At 36.2% G+C, this 14,342-nt stretch overlaps 2 protein-coding genes across 3 annotated transcripts; one reads left to right on the top strand and one right to left on the bottom strand.

The window, feature by feature from the left end:
- On the top strand, window positions 8,263-11,804 carry LOC107638634 (dihydrolipoyllysine-residue succinyltransferase component of 2-oxoglutarate dehydrogenase complex 1, mitochondrial). 2 transcript variants are annotated; one of them, XM_016341987.2, is made up of 14 exons: window positions 8,263-8,514; window positions 8,597-8,665; window positions 9,043-9,103; window positions 9,225-9,252; window positions 9,385-9,443; window positions 9,538-9,612; window positions 9,714-9,769; window positions 9,859-9,903; window positions 9,987-10,277; window positions 10,392-10,486; window positions 10,599-10,689; window positions 10,767-10,877; window positions 11,013-11,207; window positions 11,406-11,804. In XM_016341987.2, exons 1-14 carry the CDS (start codon window positions 8,353-8,355, stop codon window positions 11,595-11,597), a joined length of 1,530 nt encoding a protein of 509 aa, XP_016197473.1. In that variant the 5' UTR covers window positions 8,263-8,352; the 3' UTR covers window positions 11,598-11,804. The 2 variants fall into 2 exon arrangements, with proteins under 2 accessions (XP_016197473.1, XP_020976246.1); XM_021120587.1 differs by having other exon boundaries at window positions 9,208-9,252.
- On the bottom strand, window positions 11,710-14,342 carry LOC107638635 (aminomethyltransferase, mitochondrial). Its single transcript, XM_016341988.1, has 4 exons — window positions 14,171-14,342; window positions 13,114-13,681; window positions 12,659-12,777; window positions 11,710-12,490 (listed from the first exon to the last, which is right to left on the bottom strand). The coding sequence occupies exons 2-4, from the start codon at window positions 13,669-13,671 to the stop codon at window positions 11,944-11,946; spliced, it is 1,224 nt and encodes a 407-aa protein (XP_016197474.1). The 5' UTR covers window positions 13,672-13,681; window positions 14,171-14,342; the 3' UTR covers window positions 11,710-11,943.

Raw genomic sequence — 14,342 nt, 5'->3', positions numbered from 1 at the left:
ACTTACCTCGATTTTGTAATCAAAACGATGGATTGTTTTCTGAACACTACAATGAAAAAAATTGATTGGACCTTTGCTGATTGCTGCAACGGTGATTGTCAATTAACGATGAACAAAAAGTGGATATTAAATAAACGGATAAAAAATAAAAAAATTGGATATTCAGTAGATGGATGGATATTCGAAAGAAAAACAATGAAATTTTTTATAAAGAGAATGATACACGATTTTAATGGTGGGATTGAATAATTGGTGATGGATTATTCACCAATTTATAATGTTAATATTAAGGAAAAGATAAGATTAGAGTATCTAAATCAAAATAAAACCTTAAAAAAGGAAGATAGAATTTTAAAGATAAGATAGATGAATAAGAAGATAATTTTTAAAAACGAAAACAAGACTGACATAGGCGTAATACATCGCGTTTCAATCGATTGAATTATCATTTCAATCGATTGAATTTGAATTCACACACACTACAATCGATTGAAATTGGCAAATTCATATTGTTTGGGTAAATTCAATCGATTGAGTCACAAAAGCAATCGATTGAATTTGGTGAGACCTAGGTTGTTTTGAAGCATTCAATCGATTGGAAATTCTAAACAATCGATTGAATTACAAAATTCCAATTTTTATTCATCGTTCAATCGATTGGATCGTATGACCAATCGATTGAGTTATGCGAAAACCATGCTTTTGGCAATTTTCAATCGATTGTTTAGTGGTAAACTGTAATCCAATTGATTGAGATATAATTCAATCGATTGATTCATTATTCCAATCGATTGGTTTTCGCAGAAAACACAATTTTATGATTCCTCGCAAACGAGACGAATCAAATTTAATATTTTAATCGATTGTAATGGCCAAAAAATTGTTTTTGTTCTTGATTGTTAATGAACATGATAAATTTATGATAAATTAATTATTTATAAAATAAAAAATCGTTTTTATAATTATATAAAATATATGGGGTCAATTTATAATTAAAATTAGTTAAAGGACTATGTAGCAGTTGTTAAAAAAACTTAAAAAACATGTTTTGTTATGGGACCACTAAGTGGTCCAAACGTTCTGGGACCACCGAATCCTGAGCCTACTAACCATGTATAAAATCTACTGTAACAAATAGAGAACTACTTTAAAACACGTTGAAGAGGATAAAAGTGCGTTTCAGTGCTTTGAACGCTATTTTTTAATGTTTGACAACTTTTTTTCTCTAAACGCCAACGTGATTCTGCATCCCAAAAATTCGTTCACTAAAAGCAAAAAATTATAACTTCTGCGTTTATTCAAAAGCACGTTTAGATTGTTGCTAGTTATTATTGGTTTTTCCATAATTTTTTCTAAATAAATATTGAGAATATTAAAATAATTATTCTAATTTTATGCACTGTTTACTATTTTAATTTTTTTAATATATATTATTATTCCTATTAAAAATAATAAATTAAATAAAAAATAATTATAATAAAAGTAATTTTAACTAATATTATTCAAATAATATTTATTTTATCAAAATCAATTTCAATAAAAATTGCCAAACATAAATTATATTAGCACAAACTCACTGTTAACCTAAACAAAGTTATACTACTATTTTTTTCTATTACATATTTTTTTCTATTACGGTATTACTTACATATAGGATGTAATGATAGTGATACTTAGAGTCAAAATTTAAGAAGATCCACAAATTTTGACTCTAAGTATTACTATCATTACATTCTATACGTAAGTAATACCGTAATGGACAAAAAAAGATGTAGTAGAAAAAAATAGTGGTATAACTTTATTTAACTTAACATACATAAATTTTGATTTCGAGCATATAACTTTGTTTAGGTTAATAAATACATACATTTTAATTTTGAGTGTATATATATATATATTCCAGTAAAATGTATGTAAGAAAAAGGTTTTAGAATAGAAAAGAATAAGAGAGATTTTGAGAAGAATTAAAGGAGAGAGACAATTTTATTGAAAAAAAATTTTAAGAAGAAAAGATACAATTACTAATGTTTTGTTTGTCAATTACATTTCTATTAAAATTAGTAGTATCAAAAAATATTTCAAATTTAATATTAAAAAGAAAAAATAAAAAAAAAATTATATAAGGACTAGTTTGACTAATTTTTAAAATTTGAGGGATGAAAATGACTTACGTCTAGACTTTCAATGACTATTTTGACTATAAAAATCTTTTGTACATGTCAAGTGACACGTGGCGTTGACCTGCCACGTGGCGTGCCACGTGTCGCTGACCTGCCACATGGCGTTGATCGTGGCGTTGACTTGCCACGTGGCATGCTACGTCATCATGCCACGTGGCACTTAACGTGTCACGTCATCGCCCAACTGACAGAAGGACTAATTTGACTTATTTTTTATCTTTCAGGGACTAATTTGATTAAAAAAATCATTCGGAGACAAAAATGAAGATCGCGTAATATTTCGGGGACGAATTTGAGTATTAACCCATTAAAAATTTGTACATAAAATTTGTAGGGTTAACGCTATTGTTCTTAATAATAACCCAAATATTATTTTTTTCCTAAAAGATAGTAAGTTATATTTTATTAATTATTGAAAAATAAAATATAAAAATGTTCAAAAGTAGGATAGCATAATAAAAAGTAGGAATTTTTTAAAACAATATACTGAAAGTATTCATCCAACGGTACATAGTAAAAAAAATGAAGAAAAATCTTAAAGAAGAAAGAATGATAAATCAAATTGAATGAAACTAAGAATTTGTCTCATGGAGATGACAATTTAAACTGGGAGTTCTTTAGATTTTACGGAGCAACTTGACAGAGCTTGCTAGAATGGCAAACGGCATTGAAGTAGAACCTTCAAAAATTAATTGGTTGCGAGCTTTCCAACAGTTCCAGCAAATGATGGCAAGTAATTGAGGATTACGGTCAGCATTCTTCAATGGGTTAAGCATCTCTGATGATGCAGTCCACCATGTCCAAAAGTCGTTAGGACTCTAAGGGGGAAGACAGTCATGAAAATAACTCTGAGACCATACTTCTTTAATTCTAGAACAATCGATCAAACAATGAGTGACTGTTTCTATTGCTTCATGACAGCAGGGGCATATTGGCGATATAAATGGGATGTGGTGATGAATGTGAGCAAGCACCGGAAGCCGTCCATGGAGAGCTTTCCAGATAAATAGCTTAATTTTGTGAGGCAAGTTCAACTTCCATAAATCAATCCACGGCTTTTTCTGCTGCATATAATTAGGGCAAAGCTCCAGAGACGGATGGTAAAATAAATAGCCAATTCTGTAATCTGAAACTGTATCATATTGCTTGGATTTGTTCAAATCCCATTGTAATTTGTTCCTACTCTGCTGAATTTTAATTGACAAAATCCTATCTGCAACGTTTTGGGGAAATAATTCTTGAATGAGATTCTGATTCCAATTCCTATCTTTAGTAATTAGATCTTTAACTCTTGGAACCAACTCAGAAATAACCTGTCTATTTGGCATGTCAGAAATCATTAAAGGATACGGAGGAGGCAGACAAAGATCCTCAAAGGTTTGGATATTCTCTCTAGTATCCACAGCCCAGTTAAGACCTTTTTCAACAATCTTTCGGCCTTTCAGTATGCTCCTCCATCCCCAAGAAGGTAAGACTCCAATTTCTGCCGTTATAGCATTACCATTGCTAAAGTATTTACCTCTTAGGATTTTGGATAGCAGGGAAGTAGGCTGTGTTACGATTTGCCAAAACTGTTTGCCTAAAAGCGCCAGATTTTAGATTCTAAGATCTTTAAATCCGAGGCTTCCTTCTCTTCGTGGGCGAGTCATAGTGTCCTGACTAATCTAAGCCATTCGCCTTTCAGAACCTTTTTGTCCCCACCAGAACTGAGAAAGTAGAGAGTGAATTTTCAAAATTAAACAATCAGGCAACTTGAAGCAAGACAATGTATAAATAAGAATAGCTTCTCCCACTTCCTTAAGTAATACCTGTCGACCCTTGCATTGTCGGAATAAGACCATGTTCAATTAACATGTCAGTGATTAATACAATTAAAGTTCATTTGAATTTAACAACGATTAACTGCATACCTTTTGTTGGTCACTATTGAAGTTCCAACCATGTACTTTGTAGTTGCCCAAGTCGTTGTGTAAATGCTTCAGGAACCATTTCCAGATATCTATGGTTTCTGAATCCACCACGGCATAGGCAATTGAAAAAAAATCTAATTGTTCGCATCTTGACCTATTGCAGTGAGTAGCTATCCTCCATAGAAGCCCTTCAAGAATGTACCATCAAGGCCAATGAATGATCTACACCCTAGGACAAAACCCTTCTTACATGCCTCAAAAGAAATGTAAACTCTCTTGAACAAGGGCAGAGAGTCAGGCATTGGAGTGGTATCCAAATGCATAGTTGATCCTGGATTTGTAAGCAGTATTTGGTTAAGGTAATCTCTCAGGTTGTGTTTCGACTTCAATATGGCCTTCGGTGGGCTTTTGGGATACATTCGGAGGTGGTACTTCGGCTTGACTTTGCTGCTGAGTGGTGTTTTGGTTGACGTTTAGGAATTCGAGTTGTGGCATTGGTTAGTTTGTAGGAACAGGATTGGGAGATGTGGGTTTTTGGCTTTGATTGCAACTTTAGTTGGTTCTGTTTTTCTTATTTCCATTCTTAACATCTATCTTCTTTTTCGGGGTTAGCTTTCTATGGATTGCCATCTTACTTCTTTTTTTCGGATTTTTTGTAGTGTAGGTTATTCAACGGTATCAGAAATTGGGTCTGACTCATCATCTACAACATCTACCACTTCAACTTCTTCAGGTAAATCAACAGTATGATCCCAATAAATATGGTATATTCTCCTATTTTCAATAGCGAATTCATATATTCAGACTACATCACTGTCAAACCTAATTAAATGCAAATCATTGCATATTTTATTCTCAGCCCAGTAAAAATTCTTGAAAGAAACATACCCCAAATCCTTAAATAACCCCACCATGAAAAATGTATTCAGAGTTTCGACATTCATTACCCTAGAAATCACAGCAACCACTCCTCCAACATATTTCAGAACTCCATTCATGTTTCTCTCAAATATTCCCTTGTGATGATACACAAAAGTTATGTGATTTGCCATCTGTTTATCGAAAAACCCTCAATCAAACTATAGAACAACCAAATTGATGCATTTTCATATCATAACACAGGTACGTATGAACACTATTTAGATTAGACAATAAAGAATGATTTGGAGATCTATTTCCTACATTTGATTCAATGTAACAACAAACACATATTCAAGGGAAGGAAGCATTACCTTTGATCGCATCTGATGCTGAACTCTCCTCCTTCGCATACGCCTGCGTGTGGACTTCGACGCTTCTCATCCTATCATGTTTGCCTTCAGAATATGATGAAAGCAACGAAATGCAACAAACTTAGTTGCAAAGTGTTTAAAAATTTACTCTCATTATTTACTCTCTGTTACGTCATATTTTCATTTAACACTGACTTATGAGAACGAAGAGAATGAAGAGACATAACTTATAAAACTTTTTTTTCTAATTTAACAAATTTAATAATGTAATAATTTTATTTTTCACGGTGTCATTCAAAACGGTCACCACACAATAACGTACTATCTGGTCTCTACCACTCCTGAAAAAATTATTTAGGCGACGAAAAATTAAAAATGACAATAGAGTTTCATATTAATTGTACAAATAACTCATTAAAAAAATTAGAATGTACTTGTCCATTATATAAAAATTCATATGTATTTTTGTCGATTTTTTTCTTGTAAGTACTAATAGAAAAAAAAATGAGTTAATAGTCAAAATCGTCCCTGAAAGATACCCCGATCTCCATTTTAGTCCTCGAAAGATAAAATTAATCAAAGTCGTCCCCGAAAGTTATTCACGTTGGTCGAGTTTGTCCTTCCGTCATGTGAGGTAGTGACGTGGATAATTGTAATTCATAACAAACATCATAATTATATTGATATCATAATGTCTTAGTAGACACACTACAAAGGTGAGAAAGGATCCAGACAACATTGTTGAGACAACATTGTTCATGTAAATAAAAAAACATACTAGGCCTAATTTAAATGATCCTGAACACAGAGGCAGTTTACAGAGCCATGTTCCCAAAAAGCAAACTTTTCAACTACATACAAAATATATTTCCTAGTTAAACATATTAATCTTTCTTTCTTGGACGCTTGAACCCTGGAGTAGGCACTGGTGGGCTGGATGATGGTCTGCTGGGCTTAGTGGTTGGTCTAGTGGGCTTAGCTGATGGACCCGTGGGCTTCAATGATGGTCCAGTGGGCTTAGTGGGCTCCTTAGTGGGCTGTATTGGTTGCTTAGTGGGCTGGGTAGGCAGTTTACTAGGCTGACTTGGTTCCTTTGTGGATTTGGTAGAAAATTTCTTGGACTGAGAAGGCAACTTTGAAGGCTGAGATAATCTGCTTCCATCAGCTGATGCCTTCATGGACTCAGAGCATGCTTTTTGGTGGGATGGTAACTTGGTGGGTTGAGATTGATGTCTCTTGGTCTGGGTTGGGTTAATTTTAGGCACATCTCCTTCCTGCTCATCAACCACACATGGCTCTGAAACACCATGCTCGAAATACAGGTTGATCAAGTTGAAGTTCCTCCTGCAATCCTTCACCATTGCAACCAAATCATCATCTGTGGCCAGCCTCCTCAGCCCATATTCAAGGGGAACTCCTGGAGATTTCCACCAGCACTCCCTAGCCTCAGCATATCCCAGTTCGACATAGTACCCCCTCACAAAGAACACGTCAAGTGTGTCAGCTTCAACTCCCATTAACACCTCTGTGTGATCCGGTTCATAGTACAGATATCCACCCTCATCCTTTTTAAACTTCCCCCCATGGTGAAATACAAAAGTCATCGGAGGACCCTCCATCTACAAGTACAAATAAATGTAGTCAACATCAAAATCTAAAACAACTCCTCTCTTACAACTGCATGTAAACACACAGCAAACTACATAATCATAACCATCGCAAACCCTCAACTCCCAGAAAAATCCACCACATAAGGACCAGAAAATCCCTAACAAACGCATATAGAATATTGTGTAGCTAGTCCAAACCCTAGCCTCACTAGATGGTTCTTAGAACTAAGACACCCAAAACCAACGGACACCAACATTGCAAAATCAACAGAAACTGTGAAAAAAATTAAGCCTTACCTATGGAAGTTACTGTTCCTTCCTCCAACTACGAAACTCCTCAGCGACCTCCTCCAACGTAGCAGGGCCTACTCTTCTACAAGCCTCGCACACACGAATGCTCGATAACGCCACCAAGTTCTGATCAAAGGATCTTTGTGCAGAGTACCAGGGTAGAGAAAAGACGAGGGGTTTTGGAGCGAAAGTGGAAGAGGTTTGTTACGAGAGAAGAGAAGGGCAGAACGTTTGAATATCCACATGTGCCTCATAAACGACGTCGTTCCACTGATTTCGGGCTCAGGGTATGAAACTACGTCGTTTTGCACCTCTCCACGCTGGCACTTAACGTTCCACCTCACCAAACGTTAGCCACGTCACTACCTCACATGACGGAAGGACAAACTCGACCAACGTGAATAACTTTCGGGGACGACTTTGATTAATTTTATCTTTCGAGGACTAAAATGGAGATCGGGGTATCTTTCAGGGACGATTTTGACTATTAACTCAAAAAAAAATATTCGTCGCATCAATTCGATTTTTATGTACGCCGTACCTATACTGATAATGTCAACCAATGAAAGTGCGTGCCCATGCTGCTCTCACTCAAGGAAGAATGGCAGAAATAACGAAAGTAAAAGCATAAAGTAAGACTTAAATGTTGAATAAAGTAAAATTACTGGTAAGAACTAAGAACCCTATTCTCATGCATGTTTCTTTTACCATATTTGAACTAAAGAAATCTCGTCACAGGCATTCTCCAATAGTCCAATCTTGCACAAATTATAAAAGTTTCAATCATAAGTGATGGGCAGAACAAGTGACACAAAAAAACTTGCATCTTTTCTTGTTTAAAACTAAATTTAAATGAATTATATTGAATAAAATCCTAACACTCAAGATTTTTATTTTATTTTTAGATACTAATATAATTTATCAAATTAAAATATCAGAGAGTATGTCTGTTTTATCTAAAGTTTATTACCATCTTTGTTATCATTATTTTCCTACTTAAGAAATAAAAGACTTTTTTTTATGATACAAACTAAAAAGAAAATAAATAAAAAAATGTGGGGACATTCCAGACGCTTCCCATTCTGCATACACAGACAATTTCCAGACACGTAAATTGATAGTTTATTGAATGAATGAAGCCCCATTCATATTCAAAAGGTGTCGTTCATTCTCTCTCTTCTCTGTTCTGTTCTGTTCTGTTCTGTTCTTCACCATTCAAAAAAACATTGTGATCATGTGGCCAACCATCATCAGGCGCAAACTTGCTACTAATGCTTTCTCCACACCCTCGGTAAGCATTTCATTCATTCTCAAATTTCAGCTTCCATGCCTTCATCCTTTTATTTGCTTCCTTCTAATTTCGGAGAGTTCAGGTTTTGAAGCAGGCACTGCAGGGGCCTCCTCCTCCTAACTCGCCACGTTATGCCACCATAGCAAAAAGGGTACCTACTGTTCGCATTCATTCACATATATAGCTCTAGCTCTAGTTGAATGCATCAACAGTAACTAACCAATCTATGTTTTTATTCTCTAATTAAGTCACAAATCTTATACAAGCTTGGACTAACTTTCCTAAGAGCTTAACTTGTTTAATCTTCATGATGGCATTATATCTGTTACAATGTAGGTTTAGTTATGTGATATGCTGTATTGCTTCTGTTAGTTCTGTATTTGGCTGTATCTCCCGGTTTAAGGCTTGGAGTTTGTTCTTCTTTGCAACTGAGTTTCAAGGATTTCGTGATTTAACTTGAGTTCTGCTTGTTTAAAACTGGATAACTTATTGGTTGCTTGAATTACATGTTTCGATTATTGATCGCAGTTGGTGCTTCTTGGAAGAGGATCAAACATTGTTAACATTGCTGGTCGCCAAGGTTGCCCTGGTAATTACTTAAGTTTCTATTTGCCAGTGTATGTCTAGTTAAGTTTTAATTCTCATGTTAAACAAGTATTCATTAATACTGCTACTTCATATGAATCATATTAGCTTACACTTGATGGCAGGTTATCCAGCTCATGTCAAACATATCAGGTCAGTGACATTTTCCTTTCCTCTGGAATATGATTTACTAGCAGTATACATTTTTTTTCTCAGTTTTTATGATGCTAAGACATAAAATGAGTTAATATAAATTAAGATCATGAATACAATTTGTTGTTGCAGGGGTGTTCAAGTATCTTTTCCTCTGTCCATGTGGACTAGGCTTTACTCTTCAGAAAATGGTATGGTATCATGTTTTTAAAACTATTGAAGGTGTTCTATTACTTGAAGTTCAATATATTGAGATTTTTATTTTATTTTATTGTTCCACTGAAGGAGATTTGGCTGATGCTGTTGTGCCCTTTATGGGTGAATCCATTAGTGATGGCACTCTTGCAAAATTCTTGAAGAGTAAGCTATCTACTACCAAGTGATCTGGATTGGCAGATTTTGTTCTTATACATGAAATTTCTTATGTTGCTTGTGTTAATGATTTTACAAAATGGGAGCAGAGCCTGGTGATCGCGTCGAAGTTGATGAGCCAATTGCACAAATAGAAACAGATAAGGTACTTAGGAAAATGACTTTGCATTCAGAGGACTATGTTTTAACCGAATTCGGGTATGAAATTCTTATTTCTTTGTATGACACATGTAGGTGACCATTGATGTGAATAGTCCTGAGGCTGGCATAATACAGAAGGTATTAAATCTGATTAATTAAAGTACTATACCTTTAGAAGTTATGATTATGTCTTTGACTTTGTTTTGTTGACTTGTCCCTAGCTTGTTGCCAAAGAAGGCGATGTTGTTCAACCTGGTATCAAGATAGCTGTAATTTCAAAATCTGGTGAAGGTGTTGCTCATGTAGCCTCATCTGAAAAAGTAACTAGCAAGCCACCTCCTGAGTCATCTCCGGCAGAAAAGAAAACTGTTACTGAGGAACTTCCCAAGGCTAAGCCCTCTTCTCCCAAAGCCTCATCCCGTCCATCATCCGCGACAGATGCACAGGCAGCACAGCCTTCTAAATCCTCAGTGAAGGAACCTCAACTTCCCCCCAAGGAAAGGGAAAGAAGAGTAAGTGTTGCTATCATCTAACTATTGCTTATTTACCTGTTGAAAGATCTATTTAAGATGACTTATTTGTAATTTGTCACATGTTGCTTGTGTTTTCAAACTGTAAAATCTCAGGTTCCTATGACAAGACTCAGGAAACGTGTGGCGACGCGTTTGAAGGATGCACAGAACACTTTTGCCATGCTGACAACGTTTAATGAAGTTGATATGTAAGTTGTTTGTTATTAAGTTACTAAATCTATGCTTTGGTTTTGTCCATGGTGCCCTCTGGTTTTGAATTGTATCTTTAACTTCTGCTGCTTCGAATATTCACTGGTTCAGGACTAATTTGATGAAGCTTCGTGCTGACTACAAGGATGCCTTTTTCGAGAGACATGGTGTGAAGTTAGGACTTATGTCTGGATTTGTTAAGGTACCTTAGATATGCCAATATTGCAATGTGTTTGCAGCACCTTGATGGTGTTTATTTAGTGACTCTTCTCATGTCAGGCTGCTGTTAGTGCACTCCAGCACCAACCAGTTATCAACGGTGTAATTGATGGAGATGACATCATCTATAGAGATTATATTGACATTAGTATTGCAGTTGGTACATCAAAGGTGTTTATCTTATGATCTTATCTCTATATTCTATATATAACTATTTCAGATCATATTTATTCTTGAAAATATTTTGATCTTTTTCTTTCCTGATGTCTGTGATATCTGATTCACTCTTATGGGGTTTTGTTTCAGGGTCTTGTTGTTCCGGTATTACGCGAAGCTGATAAATTGAATTTTGCTGACATTGAGAAGCAAATCAACATGCTTGCAAAGAAGGCAAACGATGGTACCATATCAATTGATGAAATGGCTGGAGGTACATTCACCATATCAAATGGTGGCGTTTATGGAAGCCTTTTAAGTACCCCAATCATCAACCCCCCTCAGGTGAGTTCCACAGATCCGTTATAATTCTATCACCAAAAGGACTGCAAGAATTTTAACTAATGGTTATGCAAATATTCATACTATGCCAGCCACATGATTGCTCAACTCACCTATCATTTTTCATGCTTCATTTGACTCTATGGATCTATTGTATCAGTAAACATACTAATTCTTTTTCTAATATCTTAATGGTGGCAGTCAGCAATACTTGGTATGCACTCTATAGTGAACCGCCCAATGGTTGTTGGGGGTGAAGTAGTTCCAAGATCAATGATGTACATTGCACTTACATATGATCATCGACTGATCGATGGAAGAGAGGCCGTCTTTTTCTTGCGCCGCATCAAAGATGTTGTGGAGGACCCTCGAAGATTGTTGATTGATGTATGAAAAGCCCCTAGAAGAAACATTTTCTGTGATAATGATCTCTATTGTTAATTTGCATAAAGTGTATCAGGGGCAATGTGCCATCCTGGATTTGCATAAAAGTTTAAAGTTGGTGTGGCCTCACAAAAGTAGAATTATTTTATATGAACAATGTGTGCAACTGCAAGATAACAGGTTGAATTCAACTATCATACATGTTTTAAATGAAAACAGTCATCAAAGCAAATCAATCATTCTCCTTGTACTTGATATGAGTAGGGATAGTGTCATAAAAGTTGAACATTCAGATTAAGGAAAAACTGGTCAAGAGGGTATGTGGAATGAAATGTTCAAAGTGATCCAAGGTTAATTAGGAGGGCTTGTAGTATTTGGTTGGTACAAAAGGCATTTTTGTAACAACCCCTTCATTGGCTTTCCCTCGGATAATGATCTTTACTTTGGTTCCTGCCTTGTGCAATCCTGATTTCACATATCCCATCGCTATGTTCTTCTTGAGGCAAGGGCTGAATCCACCACTGGTGATTTCTCCGATGTTGTTGCCACCTTCATCTTGAATCTCGCTGTGGCTTCTAGGCGGTGGTCCAGTAGAAAAGAAACCAACACGTCTGATCTTAGGACCTTCCTCAAGCTGTTTCAGTATAAACTGAGCTCCAAGAAAACCACCCTCAGCTCTTCTTCTCTTACCAATGGCCCATGTGAGTCCTGCCTCAACAGGTGTAATGTGTTGCTCCATGTCATTACCATACAGACATAATCCGGCTTCAAGTCGCAGACTGTCTCGGGCACCCAATCCGGTCAGTCTTATTTTCCCTTCGGATTTTTCCAGGATTGCCTTGGCAAGATCGACTGCATTCTCAGAAGGAACTGAGATCTCAAAACCATCTTCCCCAGTATACCTGAAAGTCTCAATGATATTATGCAAAGTACGCCAATGGCTAACAAGAAAAACTGAATTATGAGACAGAATTTGACATTGATGTAGCAGAAGTGAAATGAGAGAGAATTTCAAAGAGCATTACTATGGTAAATTTCAAATTTTAGAGAGAAATCACAAGAAAGCATACCCTGTGCGGGTGAGAAAACACTGTGAGCCATTGATGTCTATCACAGTGAACATCCCAAAGTACAGCTTGCTCAAATCCTCTTTTGTCAGATGTTGAAGAACAGGAGCAGCAAGAGGACCCTGTTGCAGGAACACTAGGATACTTAGTTTTTCTCCGGGAATAGAGATTCATAAGTCCAATTTAGCAGTCAACTTCAAACTTCAAAAATCACCTAAACAATTTAGTAGTCCAATTCCAATATATACATAACATAATGAGTTACTCTACCAAATATCCAGAGTGCAGGTGATATTTACTGCCACCCCAAAGGTTGCCATTAAGTTCTAGATCTTATCAAACAAAATACAGAAACTGCTAAAAAAGGAAATTCAAAACAAGAAAATAAACCTAAAACACAGCAAGTTCAAAGTGTGTTAAGACACATGAAGCAAATGTACAAGAGTGTGACAAATGACCTGCAGAGCAAGAAGGGATCTCTCATCATGGATGTGCCACGAAACATCACCACCTTTGGCCTTGAATGCCTTCATATGCTCCTCAATATGAGCCAGATCCTTATCTCTACAGCCAGCATTCACAACCAAGTATATGTGATCATCCTTCACCTTGGTAATCACCGAGTCGTCGATCGCCCCTCCTTTCTCATTTGTGAAAACAGTCAAAGATCCAGTTCCCGGGGCAAGCCCAGCAACATCAGCAATGACAAGCTTTTCAAGGAATGGAACAGAGTCCTTTCCCTTCAGGCTTAGCCCACACATATGGGAAACATCGAAAAGGCTGCCATTCTCTCTACAGTTTATTGTTGAGTCCATGATTGAATCCTTGTATTGGATTGGCATGCTCCATCCAGCAAATGGCACCATCTTCCCACTATTAGCGATATGGAAATCATACAGAACTGTCTTTTTCAGTTCAGCTTCAGAGGCGAAAAATCGACGAGCAACAGCCTTCTTATCACCATGGCCAAGTCGGCGGGTGATTGATTGCCCAAGCTGCCACAATCCCCCCCTCATTTTCTGTTATCTGAGACATAAAAGAATTTCATGTCATTGATAAGGAATCATGTGAATTCAAGTATAGTACATTGCTCATTAATTTACTCTCCCAGCTCATAAACAAACAATTAGATGCTAATTCATTGAGATATGAAACAGTTCCAGAACTGATCAAAACGCTGCAGGCAGAAACAAATATGATGCTAATATCCACTGCCCAGTTGCCAGATTCCTAAAAAGGTGAAACCTTTGAGAACAATTCGAGTTCTTATCTTGAAACCAGAAGTGATACGGAGAACTCAGAAATGGAATCAAAATCAATGCAAGGCGGCAAGTGACGCATCACACATGCCAAGGGGAATCATGTGATTAAAAGAAACAAATCCATAACCGGGGAAAATTGAATCTTATCAAATGTACAGATCTAAGCTTCAAATCATAGATTGAGAATCAGCAGAATAATCGATTGCAAAAATGTAACATTGAGAAAGTAACAGAAAACGTTGAAAGAACTTACAGAGTTGGTTATGTTGGGTGTCCGGATTTGTTGTGAATGGAACAAAGTTATAGGAGCAGTGGCAATGGCACAAGATAGAAGGGTGTCATGAGAATGAAATAGATAACCTTTTTCTCTATATATATGTTATATGTGTATGAAATTAAAAACTTTGCTTATCTGGTGGACCTGT

The sequence above is a fragment of the Arachis ipaensis genome, chromosome B04 (genome assembly GCF_000816755.2).
Source record: "Arachis ipaensis cultivar K30076 chromosome B04, Araip1.1, whole genome shotgun sequence".
Taxonomy (NCBI): domain Eukaryota; kingdom Viridiplantae; phylum Streptophyta; class Magnoliopsida; order Fabales; family Fabaceae; genus Arachis; species Arachis ipaensis.
Note: the sequence above shows the minus strand (reverse complement) of the source record. Positions and strands in the feature narration are given on the sequence as shown.